Source organism: Aquarana catesbeiana, linkage group LG09 (genome assembly GCF_042186555.1).
Source record: "Aquarana catesbeiana isolate 2022-GZ linkage group LG09, ASM4218655v1, whole genome shotgun sequence".
In the NCBI taxonomy this organism is placed as follows: domain Eukaryota; kingdom Metazoa; phylum Chordata; class Amphibia; order Anura; family Ranidae; genus Aquarana; species Aquarana catesbeiana.
The window spans coordinates 14,869,175-14,894,542 of record NC_133332.1 but is presented as its reverse complement, the minus strand read 5'-3'; the positions used below and the strand labels follow the sequence as shown (position 1 = coordinate 14,894,542).

The window sequence follows — 25,368 nt, the reverse complement described above, 5'->3', positions numbered from 1 at the left end:
TTAGTATCTGGGGTCCCTCTTATCTTAAAGTCCACACTTACGTTCCTGAAAATGACTGTAGTAATGCTGTGTGCTGTTATGACAACCAGCTGTAAAACGGAGATAATCAGAGTGAAGAAATGTCATCAGCACACCAAGGATTCCTCAAAAGGGTCCAAAGCTTTATTCACATGGTCACAGGGTACACATACAGCAACATTTAGGAGCCACGCAGGGCAAGGTCACTTGCCTGATGAAGGGGCCCTGCGTGGCTCTTAAACATTGCGGTATGTGTACCCTGTGACCATATGGATAAAGCTTTGGACCATTTTGAGGAATCCTCGGTGTGCTGATGACATTTTTTCACTCTTATCTCTTATTTTTTTCTGATAAACCCACCTCCTGCTGACCACAACAACCAATGTCAGGGTTGTGGGTAAGAGGCCCTTGTTTTTCGCCCCATCCCATGTTGAGGGCTTGTGGCTTGGTTTGCTTCAGATGGAAGGGCACCTTTGTCCTCTTCCTTTCTTGGCCAGACAGGGTTCATATTCAGATAAAGGTCTGGTATGGATTTTATGGGGGACTTCGTGCTTTTTTGGGGGTTATTTAGGATAACAGTCGGATATAGATGAAGGGAATCCCTGGCCACTTTATTTGTAAGGCTACCAAGGCTGGGCAGAGCCGTTGGCACGTCTGCGGATGCGCCATTATGGGATGGAGCCACCTGGGAGACTAACTGAAGTACCGCTTTTATGCCGGGAGGCGGAGGGGGGGGCTTCCTGATCATGTGATCATTATAATTGTCTGTCACAGTGGTCACATGATCGGGGGGCCTGTCCTGCCAGCTCCTGGTCACAAACATAGACTGGGGGATGTTTCTGACCGCTTGGTCACTGTGCTGGGACCGCCATGGATGCATATGTGCAGTGTGTGGGTTTTAGCGCACATCCTCCATTCCAATGCACTGAATTGTATTATTGCATTCCAGTGTTCAGGCCAATCGATCAACCAACCATATATTGAAGTCAATCATACTTAGGATTGTGAACAGATCAAAAGAAAATTTTCCAAAACTGCAGCCGCAAAAGAAAAGACTGTGTGGGGAGTTAATGTTTGTGTGACAGGCTTTAGCGTAAATGGCTCGGAATATCTGAATATATATACTCGGCATTTATCCTCCATACCTGCCACCGCCAGCTGCCGCCGGTCTCCTGAATGACAGAAGAACAGGGGATTATCCCGCAATATGAAATAAATATGAAATACATCTCCGGAACAATTGCGGATTATGACTGTAAGAAAAAAAAAAAAGAAGAGAGATAACTCCCAGGGCCCTGATAGAGCCGCGCTCAGAAGATACGGCGTCTGGAGGACGATCGGAGTGTCGCCGCGAGCGTTTTGATGTTTCGCTGTCATTATCTCCCACATAATGTTCATTTTCAGAGACCTCTAAGACGGCTTTAAAGACTTAAGTGGCACTTGTCAGCGAGCCCGCTATCGCGGCGCACTTAATGCAGAAAGCACCTCCGCTGCCGTCTCTCGTCCGTTATCGCGCGGGCCCGGCGGAGTGCAATTGAGTTGCCCCCCCCCCCCCCCCGGTGATAGTAGAGCAGGTGACTTGATTACTCTGAAATCGGGCAGAAAATGTCCTTCTTCTGGCCACTCGAGTGAATCAGTCAAATTATTGAGTGGCAAAATGAAGGGAGCGCCAGGGGCGAGCGGAGCTGCCACTTTCTATAAGTCAAGCCTTCGCTTTCCGCCACGCTTTTTTATTTATTTTTTTTTTTTTTATGGCATTCTTCCTCATTTATTATGCTTATGTAGACTAATCCATTCGCTGATAGAGCAGCTGCAGATTTTATGTTCTCTATCAGCTGTTGTGACCACAAAGGATTTTCTCAGCTACATTGTTATATTGTTTATAAATTTCAGAAAACTTCTCAGCTAGGTTGTTATATTGTTATATTGTTGTATTGTTACATTGTTTATAAAACTTTTTCCTTAAAAGAAATAATAAGACAATCCAACCTTTCTAGGCAAGTTGGCAAGCCATAGATATCTTTTTTTTGTCTTTCCACCGCGGATGGAAGGAAAGAAAATTCCCCCATCAACATATTCAGCAGTGGCGGCTGGTGCTTAATTTTCTAGGGGGGGCGGCCTCCCCAAACCAGCCAGCCAGACAACTAGACACCCCTGGCACTCGCTTGATCGATCGCCGTTGCCCCCCCCACCATCGCTCGATTACCGCATCGCTCGCCTGTCGCCTGCCAGGCCCTCCGCCAGCCCTGCACTCACCCCATCCAGGTCGTGGCTTCTGCGGCTTCCCCCTCTGTGTCTCGTCGTTCGCTTCTCCTCCCGGCCAATCAGCACTTAGGACTCCCGGGCCTATCGGGTCTCAGGACACTTCCTGGAGGAGAAACAGGAAGTCATTAGCGAATAATAATTCACTATTGTCACACAACTGGGTGGGCTCCGTGGCACAGTGCTCTGCGCCCCCGAGCCCACCCTTTTTTTGAAGCCAATTAGAGCCTCAGGCTCTAATCATGTGTTTAAAAAAAAAAAAAAAAAAAACAATTTGGATCCATGCGTCCGGTTCTCTGCATGTAGATTAGGGGTGGATAGAAAGTGGTTCTGGACAGCCGCACTCCGAAAAAAATTGCCTTTTATTCAACATACAGGATCAAAAATACATGCCACAGCAGAACGGACAGAAGAGCTGACGCGTTTCACACTAACAAACAGTGCTTAATCATAGGATTAAGCACTGTTTGTTAGTGTGAAACACGTCAGCTCTTCTGTCCGTTCTGCTGTGGCATGTATTTTTGATCCTGTATTTTGAATAAAAGGCAATTTTTTCGGAGTTCGGCTGTCCAGAACCACTTTCTATCCCTTGCTATATGCATTGCCGGCATCTGTAGCTTCTAAACTGGTGAAGAGGTTTACTTTCGTCAGACCTTCCTGGAGTGGTGATACCCACCCCCTCTATGTAAATTAGGGAGTGATATTTAGTGTTGATGGGGTTATCCCTCCCGCAGCGCTATTGTGTTCTGCTGGCGGGGAGCCTTCCCTGCCTGCAGCACACTATGATCACTGATAGCGGCTTTAGCCACCGGCAGTGATCACATGCAGAAAATCCGACAGGCTTGTTGTACTGAAGTTGATCAGTAGATTGGACAACTAGCCCGCCAGATTATGTTGATGCAACACTCGTCTTCCGAGATTAGAATTTTTAAAAGAATAGAATAGAGAAGAATAAAAGAAAATAGAATAAACTAGAGAGAATATAGCCGTCTTCTGAAATTCAAGATCCCAATAGAATAGAACCAGCTACTCTTCACAATGAATTTGGATCAATTCGATATTTTTGAATCAAATTTGATTCGAATACTTCAAATCGGTTGGGAAAATTTTAAATCCGGTCGAAAATGAAGAAAAGGAACTAAATTAAACGCATGAAAATTTAATTAGTAACTTTAAAGGAGAAGTACGGGGAAAGCTTGTTTGGCTGGGCTTCTCTTATGGATCACAGGAGTGCAATTCCTTTTGCACTCCTGCGACCTGTTTTCAGCCGAGAGCAGGCTGTAGTCCGCTGTCTGCTGACATCACAGAAGTCGGTCCAGGCAATACCCTCATCCCGACAATGGAAGTCGGGAATCGCTAGAGGGAGAAGAGCAGAGAGCTGTGACTGACAGGCAGCAGCTCTCTGCTCGGGGAGCTGTCAGAACCGAGCGATCAGCGGTGTTCGATCGCTCGGTTCTCAGTGCAGAGGCGCCGAGGGGAAAGATGCAGCATGGGAACAATGTTGCATCCACCTAGGTAAGTATGAATCTAGAAAAAAGTGCAAACCCCTACTTCTCTTTTAACAAATCGATCCGAAAGGAAACACATTTTTTTTTTGTTCTGCACATGTCTAGCAGACTGGCTGGTTGTACTAAAGTCAGTCGATGGATCAATTTCAGTACAACCAGCCTGCCCATAGAAGGATTGAATCTCGGCCGGTCCCTGCTGAACTGGGCAAGATTTAATCCATCTTATGGATTCGAAGCTTATGGCTTTTAGACTTGCGGTTGGGGGGGCAGAAATGCGCGGTTCACACTAGTGACCCCTCCCCTTAGGCTCAGTTCACACTAATGTGGGCCATGTGTTCTGGTTGCCAGTGTAGGATTCGCATTGATTCCTGCAGCCGAATCGCACTGCTCTTGCGAGATGTGTGGGTGCTGCCATTCATTATGAATGGCACCCCCACAAATCTCAGCACGCAGCGTGATCGCAGGTACGGGAACCGCAAGGAAACCGTACGGTCGAAAAGACCACGCGCTTTCCCTGCAGCCTCGTTTTTCTTGCATCCTCTTTTTTTTTTTTTTGTGCGGTTTCAGGTGGCACAGCAGCCTATTCAAGGCTGTCCCGGAGCAAACGTGGGATGTACGACCCGCACTAATGTGAACCGAGCCATAAGCAGCAGGCAGAGGACAGGGAAGTTTACATGCCAAGATGCTTCACTCCACGCCCGTGGCAAAATTCACCTCCGACGTGTTGTAATTAGTGGACAGCAAAACGCTACACATTTCAGTGAATAAGGTAATGCTACAAATGACATGCAACCACCGGAAAAGGACGAGGCTGCCGCGAGTTTGTTGCCAAAAATTGGGTTGAAAACAGGCGGTGAGGAGGGGCTTCGTCACCGCCTGTCAGTGGCCTCTGGAGCGCGATCCAAATTGCGTAAAGTGATTAGGCGTTATATCATTTCATTGGCCACACTGATCATTTATTATGGCTCCTCAACCTGACTGTACCTGGCTCCGCCCCTTTCATTCATTGGATTGATTGGGGCGGGTTACCAGGGAAGGCAGAATATAAGCAGTTTAAATTTTATCTTGAAAGAATAAAGTGTAAACGCAATCATTAAAATAATTTTAAATATTTTAAACCAGTATAAATTCTATTGCATACCCATTTTTTTAAAATAGCGCACACACAGTATATACATTACGTACACACATATATATATATATATATATATATATATATATATATATATATATATATATATATACAGTATATACATACATACACATATAAATATATATACACAGTATCTCACAAAAGTAAGTACACCCCTCACATTTTTGTAAATCTTTTCTTCTATCTTTTCATGTGACAACACTGAAGAAATGACACTTGTCTACAATGTAAAGTAGTGAGTGTACAGCTTGTATAACAGTGTAAATTTGCTGTCCCCTCAAAATAACTCAACACACAGCCATTAATGTCTAAACCGCTGGTGACAAAAGTCAGTACGCCCCTAAGTGAAAATTGGGCCCAAAGTGTCAATATTTTGTGTGGCCACCATTATTTTCCAGCACTGCCTCAACCCTCTTGGGCATGGAGGTCACCACAACCATTAACCCCTTCCCGACTGCCGCACAACGATATACGTCGGCAGAATGACACGGGTGGGCAAATGGGCGTACAGGTACGTCCTCTTTAAGATGCGGCATTGTGGGCGCGCGGGCGCGCCGCATGCTCTGTGACCGTGATTGCGGGTCCCGCGGACTCGATGTCTACCAGGTGTCTCATGGACTCGATGTCCGCCGGGTTTCCCGCGATCGTGTCACGGAGCGAAAGAACGGGGAGATGCTTTTGTAAACAAGGCATTTCCCCGTTCTGCCTTGTGTCATGACAGAAATCACTACTGTCATTGGGAGCAGTGATCGCTGTCATGTGAGTTGAAGCCCCTCCCCCCCACAGTTAGAATCACTCCCTAGGACACACTTAACCCCTTGAGCGCCCCCTAGTGTTAACCCCTTCCCTGCCAGTGTCATTTACACAGTAATCAGTGCATTTTTATTGCACTGATCGCAGTATTAATGCCAATGGTCCCAAAATAGTGTCAAAAGTGTCCGACATGTCCGCCATAATGTCGCAGTCCCGATAAAAATCGCAGATCGCCGACCATTACTAATAAAAACAAAAAATGAATAATAAAAATACCATAAAACTATCCCCTATTTTGTAGACGCTATAACTTTTACACAAACCAATCAATGTACGCTTATTGTGTTTTTTTTTACCAAAAATATGTAGAAGAATACATATCGGCCTAAACTGAGGAAAAAAATTGTTTTTTTATATATTTTTGGGGGATATTTATTATAGCAAAAAGTAAAAAATATTGAGTTTTTTTTAAATTATAGCGCAAAAAATAAAAACCGCAGAGGTGATCAAATACCACCAAAAGAAAGCTCTATTTGTGGGGGAAAAAAGAATGTCAATTTTGTTTGGGTGCAACGTCGCACGACCGCACAATTGTCAGTTAAAGTGACACAGTGCCGAATCGCAAAAAGTGCTCTGGTCAGGAAGTGGGTAAAATCTTCCGGGGCCGAAGCAGTTAATGTCTAAACCGCTGGCAACAAAAGTGAGTACACCCCTAAGTGAAAGTGTCAAAATTGGGCCCAATTAGCCATTTTCCCTCCCCGGTGTCATGTGACTCGTTAGTGTTACAAGGTCTCAGGTGTGAATGGGGAGCAGGTGTGTTCAAATTTGGTGTTATCGCTCTCACTCTCTCACACTTTGGGCCCAATTTGGACATTTTCACTTAGGGGTGTACTCACTTTTGTAGCCAGCGCTTTAGACATTAACCACTTGCCGCCCGCCATATAGCAAAATGACGGCGGCAAAGTGGTTTCAATATCCTGACCGGACGTCACGTGACGTCGCCAGGATATCAAGCCGCTGTGCGCCCCCGGGGCGCACATCACGGTGATCGTTGTTGCGTTGTGTCAGTCTGATCTAGGTAAAGAGTCTCTGACGGAGACTCTTTACCACATGATCAGCCGTGTCCAATCACAGCTGATCACAGTGTAAACAGTAAGAGCATTTGATCAGCTTTTCCTCACTCGCGTCTGTCAGACGCGAGTAGAGGACAGCCGTTCGGCTGCTCCTCTTACAGGGGGGGTCTGTGCTCTTTGATTATCAGCGCAGCCCCCCCCCCTCCCGAGGGTGCCTACACCGGACCACCAGGGACGCCACTAGGACCACCAGGGATGTCGCCACCAGGTATGCCACCCTAGACCACCAGGGATGCCAATCAGTACCCACAATGGATGTAGGGTTGCCTCCTCATCCCTTTAAACCCAAACACATATGAATTACACAGGTTCTGAGGCTAATTTAATTCAGATAAGGCACCAAGTGTGTATAATTACCATCTTAATCAGCCACAGAACCCGTGTAATCATTATGTGTTTGGTTTTAAAGGGATGAGGTGGCAACCCTAAATGGATGCCAATCAGTGTCCACAATGGATGCCAATCAGTGCCTACAATGGGCATCACTGATTGGCATCGATCCGTACCATCAATTAGTGTACATCAGTGCCACCTATCAGTGGCCATCCATGCCACCTATCAGTACCCATCCATGCCGCTTATCAGTGCCCATCCATGCCACCTATCAGTACCCATCCGTGCCGCCTATCAGTGCCTATCTGTGCCACCTATCAGTGCCCATCCGTGCTGCCTATCAGTGCCCATCCGTGCCGCCTTTTAGTGCCCATCAGTGCCACCTCGTTGGTGCCACCTCATCGGTGCCCATCAGTGCCGCCTTATCAGTGCCCATCAGTGCAGCCCCATCAGTGCCCATCAGTGAAGGAGAAAACTTATTTACAAAGTTTTGTAACAGAAACAAAAAAAAAAAAAAAACATTTTTTTTTCAAAATTTTTGGTCCTTTTTCTTATTTGTTTAGCAGAAAATAAAAATCCCAGAGGTGATCAAATACCACCAAAAGAAAGTTCTATTTGTGGGAACAAAATGATAAAAATTTAGTTTGGGTACAGTGTTGTATGACCGCGCAATTGTCATTCAAAGTGCGACAGCGCTGAAAGCTAAAAATTGGCCTGGGCAGGAAGGTGCGAAAGTGCCCCGGTATTTAAGTGGTTAAGGGGTGTACTGACTTTTGTTGCCTGCGGTTTAGACATTAATGGCTGTGTGTTGAGTTATTTTGAGGGGACAGCAAATTTACACTGTTATACAAGCTGTACACTCACTACTTTACATTGTAGACAAGTGTCATTTCTTCAGTGTTGTCACATGAAAAGATAGAAGAAAATATTTACAAACATGTGAGGGGTGTACTCAATTTTGTGAGATACTGTGTGTATATATAATATATATATATATATATATATATATATATATATATATATATATATATATATATATATATATATATATATACACATATATATACACATATATACATATATATATATATATATATATATACATACACACACACACACTCACACACATATATAAATATTATACACACACATATATACACACGCTATGTCCGGTGAATGTTCGGGAGCAGTGTGGGGTGCAGATGCCGGCTCTCGTATAATTAGTTGAACTGATTGAATTATCCATTGTAATTCTTCTCAGCATTGAACACATTTTGTTGAGATGCATAAAATAAAAGTCTTTGGATAACAGATGCTCGGAATGGGATTCGGCGATGCTTCTTTCACACGGTTCCCCTGACCCCCCGCGCTTATTTAGCCTTGTAGGAAAGGAAGTCATTTACCCTTCATTCATCTAGACTCCTCAACCCTCTCCCATTGCTCTGCACTTTACAGCAGTATTGGGGAGGGGGGGGGGGGGGCTGCCTGATCTCTGAATAATGAAATAATCTCTAAAAGTCACTTTGGGCTGGAAAAGAAATCTTAAATTTGAGAAGCGGGAGCAGCGTATAGAGCGAGGACTCTTTTTTTCATCTACTAGGGAGTACAGGGAATGTGTACAGAAGAGCCAGCAAGCCATATCGATTTTATCTGAATGATTGTCTTAGGGTCATACATGGCCAGATGTTAGTCAGCAGTGCTGTATGAGACACGAGCCCTGCATCCACTTAGACAAGGACAGTCCTGGTGAGTAGGTAGGAGCATACCTGTGAGAGAAGAAAGGCAGCTGAGGGTATTGATGGTGGAGCGTAGTGGACCGGACAAGCGCAGAGCGTGCTGAAGACTGTGGTGGGATACAGGAGTCAGAGGTGCACCAGGAGTCACTAGATGACACGGGAAGCTCTGGGGTGCAGTGGAGTCATGGGGAGCATTGGGGTCAGTAGATGACACAGGATGTTCTGGGGTGCATTCAGGTCATGGGGATCAATGAGGACCCTAGCTATAGCACAGGAAACTCTGAGGTGCACTAGAGTCACCAGGTAAATTGGTCTTTCTAGATGGCACAGGACTCTGTGGGGTGCACTGAAGTCATGGGGTGGCATTGGGGTCAATAGATGACCAAGGATGCTCCAGGAGTCATGGGGAGCGCAGGGGCTCACAGGGGTCTGTAGATTATACAGAGTGTTGTGGGGTGCACTGGGGTCTATAAATGACACAGAATGCTCCAGGAGTCATGGGGAACACAGGGACCCTCTGGGGTCTGTAGATTATACAGAATTCTCTAGGGTGCACTGGAGTCCCCAAATGCACAGAACTTTGTAAGTTAATACAGGATGCTCCGGGATGTACTGGCCTCATAGGATGCACTGGAGTCTGTAGGTTACACAGCATGCTCTGGGGTGCACTAGAGTCATGGGGTACACCGGGGTCGGTAGAAGACGAAGGATGACCTGGGGTGCATTGGCATCATGGGGCACACTGGGGTCAGTAGATGACAGGGAATGCTTTTGAATACACTAAGTTCTGTAGTAGGCACAGAAGGGTGGGTGGATGGGTGCACTGGAGTCATGGGGAGCTTAGGAGGGCACTGGATTCTGTAGTAGGCACATGATGGTGGGAGGATGGGTGCACTGGAGTCATGGGGAGCACAGGAGGGCACTGGGTTCTGTAGTAGGCACAGGATGGTAAATGGATGGGTGCACTGGAGTCATGGGGAGCTTAGGAGGGCACTGGATTCTGTAGTAGGCACATGATGGTGGGCAGATGTGGGGAAATGGAGTAATGGGGAGCACAGGAGGGCACTGGGTTCTGTAGTAGGCACATGATGGTGGGTAGATGGGTGCACTGGAGTCATGGGGAGCTTAGGAGGGCACTGGATTCTGTAGTAGGCACATGATAGTGGGCAGATGTGGGGAAATGGAGTCATGGGGAGCACAGGAGGGCACTGGGTTCTGTAGTAGGCACATGATGGTGGGTGGATGGGTGCACTGGAGTCATGGGGAGCACGGGAGGGCACTGGGTTCTGTAGTAGACACAGGATGGTGGGTCGATGGGTGCACTGGAGTCATGGGGCACACGGGAGGGCACTGGGTTCTGTAGTAGGCACAGGAGGGTGGGTGGATGAGTGCACTGGAGTCATGGGGAGCACAAGAGGGCACTGGGTTCTGTAGTAGGCACAGGATGGTGGGTGGATGGGTGCACTGGAGTCATGGGGAGCACAGGAGGGCACTGGGTTCTGTAGTAGACACAGGATGGTGGGTGGATGGGTGCACTGGAGTCATGGGGAGCACAGGAGGGCACTGGGTTCTGTAGTAGACACAGGATGGTGGGTGGATGGGTGCACTGGAGTCATGGGGAGCACAGGAGGGCACTGGGTTCTATAGTAGGCACAGGAGGGTGGGTGGATGAGTGCACTGGAGTCATGGGGAGCACAGGAGGGCATTGGGTTCTGTAGTAGACATAGGATGGTGGGTGGATGGGTGCACTGGAGTCATGGGGAGCTTAGGAGGGCACTGGATTCTGTAGTAGGCACATGATGGTGGGCAGATGTGGGGAAATGGAGTCATGGGGAGCACAGGAGGGCACTGGGTTCTGTAGTAGGCACATGATGGTGGGTGGATGGGTGCACTGGAGTCATGGGGAGCACGGGAGGGCACTGGGTTCTGTAGTAGACACAGGATGGTGGGTCGATGGGTGCACTGGAGTCATAGGGCACACGGGAGGGCACTGGGTTATGTAGTAGGCACAGGAGGGTGGGTGGATGAGTGCACTGGAGTCATGGGGAGCACAAGAGGGCACTGGGTTCTGTAGTAGGCACAGGATGGTGGGTGGATGGGTGCACTGGAGTCATGGGGAGCACAGGAGGGCACTGGGTTCTGTAGTAGGCACAGGATGGTGGGTGGATGGGTGCACTGGAGTCATGGGGAGCACAGGAGGGCACTGGGTTCTGTAGTAGACACAGGATGGTGGGTTGATGGGTGCACTGGAGTCATGGGGAGCACAGGAGGGCACTGGGTTCTATAGTAGGCACAGGAGGGTGGGTGGATGAGTGCACTGGAGTCATGGGGAGCACAGGAGGGCATTGGGTTCTGTAGTAGACATAGGATGGTGGGTGGATGGGTGCACTGGAGTCATGGGGAGCTTAGGAGGGCACTGGATTCTGTAGTAGGCACATGATGGTGGGAGGATGGGTGCACTGGAGTCATGGGGAGCTTAGGAGGGCACTGGATTCTGTAGTAGGCACATGATGGTGGGAGGATGGGTGCACTGGAGTCATGGGGAGCACAGGAGGGAACTGGGTTCTGTAGTAGGCACAGGATAGTGAAAGGATGGGTGCACTGGAGTCATGGGGAGCTTAGGAGGGCACTGGATTCTGTAGTAGGCACATGATGGTGGGCAGATGTGGGGAAATGGAGTCATGGGGAGCACAGGAGGGCACTGGGTTCTGTAGTAGGCACATGATGGTGGGTGGATGGGTGCACTGGAGTCATGGGGAGCTTAGGAGGGCACTGGATTCTGTAGTAGGCACATGATGGTGGGCAGATGTGGGGAAATGGAGTCATGGGGAGCACAGGAGGGCACTGGGTTCTGTAGTAGGCACATGATGGTGGGTGGATGGGTGCACTGGAGTCATTGGGAGCACGGGAGGGCACTGGGTTCTGTAGTAGACACAGGATGGTGGGTCGATGGGTGCACTGGAGTCATGGGGCACACGGGAGGGCACTGGGTTCTGTAGTAGGCACAGGATGGTGGGTGGATGGGTGCACTGGTGTCATGGGGAGCACAGGAGGGCACTGGGTTCTGTAATAGGCACAGGATGGTGGGTGGATGGGTGCACTGGAGTCATGGGGAGCACAGGAGGGCACTGGGTTCTGTAGTAGACACAGGATGGTGGGTAGATGGGTGCACTGGAGTCATGGGGAGCACAGGAGGGCACTGGGTTCTATAGTAGGCACAGGAGGGTGGGTGGATGAGTGCACTGGAGTCATGGGGAGCACAGGAGGGCACTGTTTTCTGTAGTAGGCACAGGAGGGTGGGTGGATGGCTGCACTGGAGTCATGGGGCGCACGGGAGGGCACTGGGTTCTTTAGTAGACACAGGATGGTGGGCGGATGAGTGCACTGGAGTCATGGGGAGCACAGGAGGGCACTGGGTTCTGTAGTAGACACAAGATGGTGGGTGGATGGGTGCACTGGAGTCATGGGGAGCACAGGAGGGCACTGGGTTCTGTAGTAGGCACATGATGGTGGGTGGATGGGTGCACTGGAGTTATGGGGAGCACAGGAGGGCACTGGGTTCTGTAGTAGGCACAGGATAGTGAATGGATGGGTGCACTGGAGTCATGGGGAGCTTAGGAGGGCACTGGATTCTGTAGTAGGCACATGATGGTGGGCAGATGTGGGGAAATGGAGTCATGGGGAGCACAGGAGGGCACTGGGTTCTGTAGTAGGCACATGATGGTGGGTGGATGGGTGCACTGGAGTCATGGGGAGCACGGGAGGGCACTGGGTTCTGTAGTAGACACAGGATGGTGGGTCGATGGGTGCACTGGAGTCATGGGGCGCACGGGAGGGCACTGGGTTCTGTAGTAGGCACAGGAGGGTGGGTGGATGAGTGCACTGGAGTCATGGGGAGCACAGGAGGGCACTGGGTTCTGTAGTAGGCACATGATGGTGGGTGGATGGGTGCACTGGAGTCATGGGGAGCACAGGAGGGCACTGGGTTCTGTAGTAGGCACAGGAGGGTGGGTGGATGAGTGCACTGGAGTCATGGGGAGCACAGGAGGGCACTGGGTTCTGTAGTAGGCACAGGATGGTGGGTGGATGGGTGCACTGGAGTCATGGGGAGCACAGGAGGGCACTGGGTTCTATAGTAGGCACAGGAGGGTGGGTGGATGAGTGCACTGGAGTCATGGGGAGCACAGGAGGGCACTGGGTTCTGTAGTAGGCACAGGAGGGTGGGTGGATGGGTGCACTGGAGTCATGGGGAGCACAGGAGGGCACTGGGTTCTGTAGTAGGCACATGATGGTGGGTGGATGGGTGCACTGGAGTCATGGGAAGCTTAGGAGGGCACTGGATTCTGTAGTAGGCACAGGAGGGTGGGTGGATGAGTGCACTGGAGTCATGGGGAGCACAGGAGGGAACTGGGTTCTGTAGTAGGCACAGGATGGTGGGTGGATGGGTGCACTGGAGTCATGGGGAACACAGGAGGGCACTGAGGTCACTAGAACTAGAGCAAGAAGACAAAGGATTACTCAGGGGGTACACAGGTAAGTACTACAGCAGGGGGCACAGCTGAGGCAGTGAAGCATTGCTTGAAAGCCGAACCGTGCATCCCTTTACAGTGAAAGGTGGGGCTAATCACTAGGGATGTCTCCTGATTGGCTGCAGAGCTCTTGCTCCAGGTAAAATCCACAAGTGCCGGTAGTCCCGCTCCGGAAAGGAGACCTGAGACTGGATCCCGGGTGGGACAGGTGAGTCCAAAGTGAGCATTACAAAGGGAATGTTGCCGAATACAATGAAGCTGTAGTAATACTCAATCACGTGCCAGCAAAAATCTTGATTTTTTTTTTTTTTTTTTTTTAATTTCTCCTCCACCTTTTTTTTTTTAAAAGTTAACACAAATTCACCTTCTTTACCATTCACTATCTGATGTGAACAGTCTCTATTTCTTTAGCAAATTAACCTCATAGGGGTCCCAGCATGTTAATGATTATAATTTGTATAATGCTGTTCAGGAAGGTGGTGGTGAGGAATGGTTCCACTTGGGTTGTGAAGATTTTGGTCTTAAATGTTTAGATATTCTTTACAATTGTCTTTATCCTGGGAATGCTATTTACTTACACATTTGCATATAATAAATATGGTATATTTACTTACAAATGGTTAACCCTTTACATGGTTTTGGAGCCGGTCTCATGGCTATTGTTGCATACAGTTTTTATTTATTTTTATTTTTTTTTATGAACCTTCAATCTGTCATTGGTATCAAAACACAAACCTGTACGTGAACCTGTCAGCCAATCACAAGCTATAACATTAGAAGGGCGCCCAGTAAGGGGCTGGTATGAGGTGTTTGCAGTTAGCTAGAAAACCCTCTTCTTTGTGCCCCTCTGATCCCAACTTCACTCTTACTACAGACCTGACTTCCACGACTTTGGGTCCATGTCCAACCCTGAAACGAACTTCCAATCATTTGATGATAATGAAGCATTAATTATACAGATGGGCGGGCAGGGGTAAATCCTAGGGGTGGGGCTCAGCCAAAAGTCAAGAAAATAGAGCCTTTGTAATAAAGCCAATGGGCATTTTGAGAAATTAGAAAAGGTCTTTATTGCCTCCTTGGACCACATGGACCAGTCGCTGTAGATATGACCCCATTAGTAGGCCATGTATAGTCACCAGGACACATGCTTTTAATTAGTGCTGGGTTCCAAAACCTGGCCCCAGATTTTTTTATGGCAATTAATACCTATAGCTCATTCTTCCCACTGATCACCAATGGAAGGAGCATTCTTCCCACTGACCCCCAATGTAACCCAATGTAGGGGACATTCTTCCCACTGACCCCCAATGTAACCCAATGTAGGGGACATTCTTCCCACTGACCCCCAATGTAACCCAATGTAGGGGACATTCTTCCCACTGATCACCAATTTAAGGGACATTCTTTCCACTGATCACCAATTTAAGGGACATTCTTTCCACTGACCCCCAATGTAGGGGACATTCTTTCCACTGACCCCCAATGTAAGGGACATTCTTTCCACTGACCCCCAATGTAAGGGACATTCTTCCCACCCCCAATGTAAGGAGCATTCTTCCCACTGACCCCCCAATGTAAGGGACATTCTACCCACTGATCACCAATGTAAGGGACATTCTTCCCACTGACCCCCAGTGTAAGGGATATTCTTTCCACTGACCCCCAATATAAGGGACATTCTTTCCACTTACCCCCATTCTTCCCACTGACCCCCAATGTAAGGGACATTCTTTCCACTGACCCCCAATGTAAGGGACATACTTCCCACTGACCCCCAATGTAAGGAACATTCTTCCCACTGATCACCAATGTAAGGAGCATTCTTCTCACTGATTACCAATGTAAGGAACATTCTTCCCACTGACCCCCAATGTAAGGAACATTCTTCCCACTGACCCCCAATGTAAGGAACATTCTTCCCACTGATCACCAATGTAAGGAACATTCTTCTCACTGATCACCAATGTAAGGAACATTCTTCCCACTGATCACCAATGTAAGGAACATTCTTCTCACTGATCACCAATGTAAGGAACATTCTTCTCACTGATCACCAATGTAAGGAACATTCTTCTCACTGATCACCAATGTAAGGAACATTCTTCTCACTGATCACCAATGTAAGGAACATTCTTCTCACTGATCACCAATGTAAGGAACATTCTTCTCACTGATCACCAATGTAAGGAACATTCTTCCCACTGATCACCAATGTAAGGAACATTCTTCCCACTGATCACCAATGTAAGGAACATTCTTCCCACTGATCACCAATGTAAGGGACATTCTTCCCACTGATCACCAATGTAAGGAACATTCTTCTCACTGATCACCAATGTAAGGAGCATTCTTCTCACTGATCACCAATGTAAGGGACATTCGTCCCACTGATCACCAATGTAAGGAATATTCTTCCCACTGATCACCAATGTAAGGAATATTCTTCCCACTGACCATCATATTAATGTAGGGTGATCTGTAGCTATTCAAAACCAAAAGATATATACTGCGCTATCCCTTACAGTGTTCAGTAAACCAAAAACCAAAAAAAAACCCGTGTCTGTGAAAGACTCAAAAAAGTGTTAGTGCTGCTGCAACCCTAAAAGTGAGACAACCTCCATTCCAAAATATTATACAAAGAAAGGCTGCGCTGCTGTGAATAAGTGAGTGTGGTCAAAAACCATTTAAATGACCATAACATATACATACACAAATTACCATAAATAGGATTACTTTTTTTGTATATGTGCAATCAGACATCAAATATGTTGAACAAGGTCCATACAAAAACGTTCCTTTTTTAAAAAAAATGTCTTTCACCAGTAAAAGAATGAAAAGGCATCAATAATATTGATATAAAACACCACTCTTCTGTTGATGTGAAGCATGCACTGTTGTCACCCTGGAGAATGTGATAATAGGGAAATTCCTCCACCAAACAAAACGATCTGCCCCTTACCAGATATATAGACCTCTTGTTTAAGGAGATCGTATATGCAGGTGGCTGTGTCCCCCAGCCACTGGGTCTTTATCAAAATTAAGGCTCCTAGGGTCTCTACTCAGGGGGTCCGCTGGATGTTAAGCTGGCACTCAAATCCCAAGAATGAAAGAAAAAGCTCCATAGCGTAATACTGACATTTATTGGTAAAAAAATCATAAAGAAATGCACTTACAATGTTGTAGAATTAAAATCGCGTGTGTACACAAACAATGCCGGCCGGCTCACAGCTGCTGCCCGTCGCTTCCGGGATCAGCGGTGGATGGTGGTGACGTCAGCACGTCGCTCCTCCCTACGCCGTTTCAACAAACTTGTCGTCTTCCTGGGGTCCACGACAAGTTTGTCGAAACGGCGTAGGGAGGAGTGACGTGCTGACGTCACCACCATCCACCGCTGATCCCGGAAGCGACGGGCAGCAGCTGTGAGCCGGCCGGCATTGTTTGTGTGCACACGCGATTTTAATTCTACAACATTGTAAGTGCATTTCTTTATGATTTTTTTACCAATAAATGTCAGTATTACGCTATGGAGCTTTTTCTTTCATTCTTGGGATTTGAGTGCCAGCTTAACATCCAGCGGACCCCCTGAGTAGAGACCCTAGGAGCCTTAATTTTGATAAAGACCCAGTGGCTGGGGGACACAGCCACCTGCATATACGATCTCCTTAAACAAGAGATCTATATATCTGGTAAGGGGCAGATCGTTTTGTTTGGTGGAGGAATTTCCCTATTATCACATTCTCCAGGGTGACAACAGTGCATGCTTCACATCAACAGAAGAGTGGTGTTTTATATCAATATTATTGATGCCTTTTCATTCTTTTACTGGTGAAAGACATTTTTTTAAAAAAAGGAACGTTTTTGTATGGACCTTGTTCAACATATTTGATGTCTGATTGCACATATACAAAAAAAGTAATCCTATATGTCACGTATTTATGGTAATTTGTGTATGTATATGTTATGGTCATTTAAATGGTTTTTGACCACACTCACTTATTCACAGCAGCGCAGCCTTTCTTTGTATAATGATCTGTAGCTATATGAATTATTATCGGGGGTCCCCTGATCCTGGAAAGGTAATTGAAGGGTTCTTCAATGTTAGAAATGTTGAGACAGGCTGTTACACAAGAAACTGACGGCACAGGGATGTAGATGGTAGAACAGTTCACAGGCTCAGGAGTTGGAGGCGGCAGTTCTAACTATCCTCTTATTTATCCCCCTCATTTTCCAGCTGTGTGATCGCATTACATGCCGTACAGATCTGTATACCCTTTTCTTTTCTTATCTTACCCCATGGCTGAGCCTTTGTATAAAAGTGAGATTTTAAGCAAATGTATGAACAGTTAGTGGCCGAAGGGCCAGAGGGTGGAAGTGTTCTAAGCGAGACCCCCTGCGGGTCTGTGGCCCTTTTGTGGTTGTGTCATGCCGCTTACATGTGTGTGCATGTTTGTGTTCAGGTCTCCATAGAGAACGGGGGAAGTTTGCTGAAAACCGAGCCTTGATTTACCACGTCTTTTGCGCTGATCCTGTAGAAGCCGACTCAGCACACTGTCTGTCTCCGGAAAGGAAATGTAAGAGTTTATATCTCATTAAACAATTTCTTCATGTCTCCCAATAGGTAGTCAGCTAAACACTTGTTAATCCCCGCGCTCTGACAAGCGCGGCCCGCGGAATTAGGCCAACCACTGCTACAAATAGCTGGTGCGCATGAAACGGTAATCATTGCTTTCCACTCTATTATTAGATTAACTTCACAGGGAACGGCGTCGTTCTCCTCTCTCTCTGTGAGCCGATGCATAAATGACACATTTTACCCTCCGATGGATCTAGCGGGAGAGCACTTGCGACGCGGCCCTTAGACCCGGCACTCCCCAGACACATTTACTCTTGATTGCTGAAGACGTTTGCGGCGCTTTGAGACGGTTGGGATGTCAAAGCGCTGGAGAAAAAGTTTACAAAGTGCTTGATCTCTATTAGAGGAGTCGTAGAAAGTCCCTGTGCAAAATTTAAACGGGTCCCCCCCCCCCACTCGTATCCTTTGAGTGCCCCAGAACTGCTCCCCCCAGAGATTAAATTTTAATGAAAATTTCATGTTTTTTAATTCTTTTAATGCCCCCTAGACCAGCAGTTGTCAACTGTGGCCCTGACAGCTTTCCACGGGACACGCATAATATACAGTACGTGACAGAAGACTATCGGAGACTTCAGACATACTGGAAGAGATGACAAGGGACTACAGGCCTGAAACGGGGAGGGTTTCGAGACTAAAAACACGTCAGAGACTGGGGACACGCTACATGAAACCACCCAACATCTCTGTCAGTACAAATGACTGCTACTACTGGTTGCTGGGGTCTGCAAAAGGCCACACAGCTAGTACTAAAGGGCTGCAGGTTGGACACCAGGGCTGTAGACACTTGATTTATCTGGGCAGACTACTGGGGTCTGTAAAAGGCCACAGAGCAAGTACTACAGGGCTGCAGGTTGGACACCAGGGCCATAGACACTTGGTTTATCTGGACAGACTGCTGAGGTCTGTAAACGGCCACACAGCAAGTACTAAAGGGCTGCGGATTGGACACCAGGACTGTAGACACTTGGTTTATCTGGACAGACTCCTGGGGTCTGTAAAAGGCCACACAGCGAGTACTAAAGGGCTGCAGGTTGGACACCAGGGCTGTAGACACTTGGTTTATCTGGACAGACTCCTGGGGTCTGTAAAAGGCCACACAGCAAGTACTAAAGGGCTGCGGATTGGACACCAGGGCTGTAGACACTTGGTTTATCTGGACAGACTCCTGGGGTCTGTAAAAGGCCACACAGCAAGTACTAAAGGGCTGCGGATTGGACACCAGGGCTGTAGACACTTGGTTTATCTGGACAGACTCCTGGGGTCTGTAAAAGGCCAAACAGCAAGTACTAAAGGGCTGTGGGTTGGACACCAGGGCTGTACACACTTGGTTTATCTGGACAGACTCCTGAGGTCTGTAAAAGGCCACACAGCAAGTACTAAAGGGCTGCGGGTTGGACACCAGGGCCATAGACACTTGGTTTATCTGGACAGACTACTGGGGTCTGTAAAAGGCCACAGAGCAAGTACTACAGGGCTGCAGGTTGGACACCAGGGCCATAGACACTTGGTTTATCTGGACAGACTGCTGAGGTCTGTAAACGGCCACACAGCAAGTACTAAAGGGCTGCGGATTGGACACCAGGACTGTAGACACTTGGTTTATCTGGACAGACTCCTGGGGTCTGTAAAAGGCCACACAGCGAGTACTAAAGGGCTGCAGGTTGGACACCAGGGCTGTAGACACTTGGTTTATCTGGACAGACTCCTGGGGTCTGTAAAAGGCCACACAGCAAGTACTAAAGGGCTGCGGATTGGACACCAGGGCTGTAGACACTTGGTTTATCTGGACAGACTCCTGGGGTCTGTAAAAGGCCACACAGCAAGTACTAAAGGGCTGCGGATTGGACACCAGGGCTGTAGACACTTGGTTTATCTGGACAGACTCCTGGGGTCTGTAAAAGGCCAAACAGCAAGTACTAAAGGGCTGTGGGTTGGACACCAGGGCTGTACACACTTGGTTTATCTGGACAGACTCCTGAGGTCTGTAAAAGGCCACGCAGCAAGTACTAAAGGGCTGCGGGTTGGACACCAGGGCCATAGACACTTGGTTTATCTGGACAGACTCCTGGGGTCTGTAAAAGGCCAAACAGCAAGTAATGAAGGGCTGCAGGTTGGACACCATGGGCGTAGACACTTGGTTTATCTGGACAGACTGCTGGCGTCTGTAAAAGGCCAAACAGCAAGTACTAAAGGGCTGCAGGTTGGACACCAGGGCCGTAGACACTTGGTTTATCTGGACAGACTGCTGGGGTCTGTAAAAGGCCACACAGTAAGTACTAAAGGGCTGCGGGTTGGACACCAGGGCCGTAGACACTTGGTTTATCTGGACAGACTGCTGGCGTCTGTAAAAGGCCAAACAGCAAGTACTAAAGGGCTGCAGGTTGGACACCAGGGCCGTAGACACTTGGTTTATCTGGACAGACTGCTGGGGTCTGTAAAAGGCCACACAGCAAGTACTAAAGGGCTGCAGGTTGGGCACCAGGGCCCTAGGCGCTTGGACTATCTGGAGTTGATTTGTGGAATAGGCTTCCCTCAGAGGTAGTGAGTCAGTCAACAGTAAGCTGACAAACCTAAACCTATCCTTTAGACTAAAAAAGTAAAAAAACAAAATATATATATATATATATATATATATATATATATATATATATATATATAAAAAAATTGGGCAGAATTGATGGGACACTTGGTTATTTGTCTGCCATCACTCTTTATATCACTGCTGGGATCTGCAAAAGGCGACACAGCAAGTGCCAAAGGGCTGCAAGTTGGGCACCAGGGCCCCTGGATGTAGAGGTAAAGTCTTAACATCAACTAACCTTTAGGTGAAAGTATTATTTTACCAAAAGAGTAGCTGGTGCTTGGAATAGACTTCTAGCAAAGTTAGTGAGCCAGTTAACAGTAAGTACAGTAGATTCAAACACATCTGTGGCAAACAGATCTATTCTATACTTAGACTAAATGTATAACAAAATTGGGCAAACTCGATGGACCACTTGTATTTTTTTTGTACTTCTAAGACTGCTGGGGTCTGCAAAGGGCCACATCGCAAATACTAAAGGGCCACATATATATATATATATATGGAAAATTGGGTAGACTCGATAGAACACTCGCCCTTCTATGTTTCTGTGACTGTTGGGGTCTGCAAAGGGGCCACACTACTAAGCGGCCTCAGGTTGGGAACTAGGGCCCTAGACACTCGACCCACCTGGACAGGAATTTTGGTAGAGTCCTAATTCACATACATGACTTTGACGCTTTTTTAAAATTATTTAATCACAATTTTTAGATTTGTCGAATATTTTATATTGATGATGTTACACGTGTTTATGTTGTTTGATATATATTACAATTGTAATAAAAATCAAGATTCTGTTTTTTTTTTTTTTTTTTTTGCATGTTCTAAAAATGTTTTTAAAGTTTATAGTACACATGCTGCAACCACATTGAAGATTATAAAATCTAAAAAAAAATAAAATTAATACCTTCGATCCTTCGATAATTTACTCTTCAACCCACCTTCAAAAAAAGATTTAAATGACCAAATGAATAGCCTTTTTTTTTTCTTCTTTTTATTTTTTTTTTTTACATAAAATTAGATTATTGAACTATCGCCATCAAATTTGGCATTTGCTTTATTTTTCAATTCTTTTCACCATTTTTTTTTTCTTCACTGTAAAATTTTGCTAATTAAAAAAAAAAAGGGGACTTATATTAGGGACAAATTGACTGTGTCTGTAAAAAGCGTAAAATTCGGGGTGTTGGGATCTGAACCTAAAGTGAGCAGTGAGGTTGCCCCCTCTGTCATGTGATAGTGTTTGGGCCTAGCAGTTGGCTGTTAGAAGTCAGCACTCTCACACCCTGTTCATCTATGGCCAGCTTAAGGCTCTGTTTCCACTACTGCGAGTTGTTGTGCAACTTGACACATGTGAAGTTGCATGGCAAGTCAAAACCCATGTATTTCAATGGTCCCCGTTGTAATTGGTGCGACTCAAGTCGCAGCGACTCCAAAAAAGGTTTTTGCACTACTTTGTTCCGACATCGGTGCGACTTGTTCTCACATGGTTTTCACCGGTCGCATGATATTGCATCACAAATCGCATAGCGAAGTCGCAGTGTAAATCACGTGACGCAATAGTGGAAACATAGCCTTAGGGCTAATGTATGAAGCTAGTTACACACAATCTGATTTTACAGTCTCTGTGCAGTCTGTATTTGGGTTTGCCAATAACAATGGCATTTGAGGGCCCACCTTAACAATCTCTTGAGTTTTACCAAGTCAGAAGGTCCTTGTTCCTCCCCGTTGGTTCATCTAAAGGAGGTTATACAATCACAATGTAACATGTGGCCGTCTTTACAAAGCAGTCGCTCAATATAGCAATCATTTTGATGAAAGGATGGTATCTTGCAGAAATTGAAAGTAAATAATTGCTTTCAATAAAATGGGACAGTTTACCCTGGCAAAAAATGTAGTCCGTTGACCAGATTAACCTTTTTCTTTTGTTGCTAATGCATTGGGCATTCAGTTTCAGTGCAAAAACTTTTGAGACTGTAGTAATGACCCCCAAAGGAGCTGCTGGATTTTTATGGGTTCTCCTGATTTCCCTGCTTGTACCTTAACCTGTAGCTGCATCCAGACACTTACTGATCCCCCAGTAGTGACAATCAAGAAGACTTCAAAGCCTCCAGTCGTCTTTTCCAAAATGTATTGTCTAGCAAGAATGGGTTAGGAGTACAGGATACCCAAATCAGCAAAAATGTATCAGGCCTTCTTAGAAGTAGTAGCAAAGTCAATGATGGTTCTAAAGACCCCCCCCAGACATAATTGGATCCCTTGAAGGACAACTAATTGGTGGCCCTTAATTCTTGATTAACAGCCTCCCGATGACAGTGGATTCTTTAAGTGCCTCTACAAGTAGATTTAGTTACTGCAGTAGCAGCCTCTCAGTAGGAACTGATTCATATTCCCCATGTGAAGCAATCACAGGTACCCTAAAGAGCCAAGAGATGATATCTCCATGCAATGTCCATCTGGCAAAAGCTTCCTGTAAGCCCTCGTGGACATTCTTCCACATTACAGCCTCTTCTGAAGGGGCTCCCCTTGAGTAACCACCTTCCTGACTCCCCAGGCGCTAACACAGGCCAGTTAAGGTTCCTTGGCCATGTAAAGCAATCACAGGTACTCTAAAGAGCCAAAAGATTTATGTCTCTATGTAATGTCCATTCGAGAGAAGCTTTCTGTAAGCCCTCATGGACATTTTTTCACATAACAACCTCCTCGAAAGGTGCTCCTTTAGAATAACCACCTTCCTGACTCTCCAGGCCCTAACATAGGCCAGTTTAGGTTCCTTGGCCATGTAAAGCAATTGCAGGTACTCTAAAGAGCCAAGAGATGTCTCCATGCAATGTCTGTCCTGTAGCAAATTCCCGTAAGCCCTTGTGGACATTCTTCCACATAATGGCCTCCTCTGAAGGTGCTCCTTTTGAGTAACCACCTTCCTGACTGTCCAGGCCCTAACATAGGCCAGTTCAGGTTCCTTGGCCATGTATAGCAATTACAGGTACGCTAAAGAGCCAAGAGATGTCTCCATGCAATATCTGTCCTGTAGCAGATTCCCGTAAGCCCTTGCGGACATTCTTCCACATGACGGCCTCCTCTGAAGGTGCTCCCTTTGAGTAACCACCTTCCTGACTCTCCAGGCCCTAACACGGGCCAGTTCAGGTTCTTTGAGCCTTGACTCTGGCTTCCTTCTAAAGCAAAGGGACTTGGGAGTCCAGGACCTTTCCACACTCATGTTCTCCTCTGGCAAGACTGGACCTAGCTAAACTCACATCCTCACCAGAAGGAGCTTGGTAAGCCAGTAGCCTTCTGGAAGCTCTCCAAATATTTATCGCCTTCTTCAGTCTGCATTTTTGGCCTAGACCCCTCAGTGGTTGACCAAGGAAGAATAAATATTCGTAATCCAATACTTGGTATCTTCACACTTTATCTACTGAAGAACTTTCCCAAGAAGCAAGCCATTTTGTAGGTCTTAGAAGAAGTACCCTGGTTGTGGGTTACATCCCAGTACCTTAGAAGAAACACAAATGATACCAGATAATATGAACAAAGCTTAGGTTGGCTACAGCCTTGCTGCAAACACTAAACTTTGACTAGGGACCCTCCAGCTTAAGACAGGATCCCTACACAACAATGCATCATGATCAAATGTTTCCAAAATAGTAAATATACAGCCAGTTTAAGGCCCATCCAACATCCTCCTGTCCAATGAAAATGCCTTGGCGGCCAATAAACTATGAAGTGGGTATTGAGGAGTGCCTAGTACAAACGTTCATATCACTTAGAGGTATTTTTGAAACATTTTATGGTTAAGAACATCAAATCCCACCAATGCGTTTCGAGGCCTCCCCCTTCCTCAGGATTTAACCACTTAAGGACCAGCCTCGTTTTGGATTTTAGGTGTTTACATGTTTAAAACAGGTTTTTCTGCTAGAAAATTACTTAGAACTTTTATTCCTATTACAAGGAATGTAAACATCCCTTGTAATAGAAAAAAGCATGGCAGGACCTCTTCAATAAAAAGACCTCAGATCTCATATTTACACTAAAATGCAATAAAATGAAAAAAAAATGACATTTGAAAAAATATGCCTTTAAGAGGCGTGGACGGAAGTGACGTTTTGACGTCGCTTCCGCCCAGCAGTATCTTGGAGACGAGTGAGCGCCATCTTGGCCTCACTCATCTCCTGACACACAACGGCAGAGGACGCGATCGCCTCCGCCGCTACCGACGGCTCCGGTAAGCGGCGGAGGGCACCGGATCGCGGCGGGAGGGGGGGGGCCCTCTCCCGCCACCGATAAAAGTGATCTCGCGGCGAATCCGCCGCAGGGACCACTTTTATCTGAAAGCCGGCCGCCGCACGAAAACGGGGATACCGGGGTTATGGCAGCTAGCTGCTGCCATAACAACGATATACCCCTTCAAACTTAGGACTTATATAGTCGTGCGGCGGTCGGGAAGTGGTTAAGTAGTTGATGTTCTTAGAATCACGATGAGATGCAATAGTAGACCTATGTTAGGGATTGATAAAGACTGTCCACTTGACGACTCTAAGAACTGCCATATCATGGACAGGCTTGGACACCAGTAACTATTAGGGCTGCGCATCTTCACTGGTCTCACGATTCGATTCGATTACGATTATCTGGTCAACGATTCGATTCGATTCGATTCCGCGATGCATCACGATTACCGACGAGCTCCCACTTCCGCTTGGGCCGCCTAGGTGGCCCTTCCACCCTGCAA

The 25,368-nt window shown here is 46.9% G+C and overlaps 1 protein-coding gene across 7 annotated transcripts in view; it reads left to right on the top strand.

Moving 5' to 3' along the window:
• DACH2 (dachshund family transcription factor 2) overlaps positions 1-25,368 on the top strand; it is a 653,893-nt gene that overhangs the window by 281,773 nt on the left and 346,752 nt on the right. For 3 of the 7 annotated variants that reach the window (XM_073598116.1, XM_073598115.1, XM_073598118.1), the window contains exon 3: positions 17,883-17,996. The exons of the other annotated variants lie outside the window; for them this stretch is intronic. In XM_073598116.1, the coding sequence (XP_073454217.1) occupies positions 17,883-17,996 (114 nt within the window). The remainder of the gene's footprint in view (positions 1-17,882; positions 17,997-25,368) is intronic. 7 annotated transcript variants of the gene reach the window in all.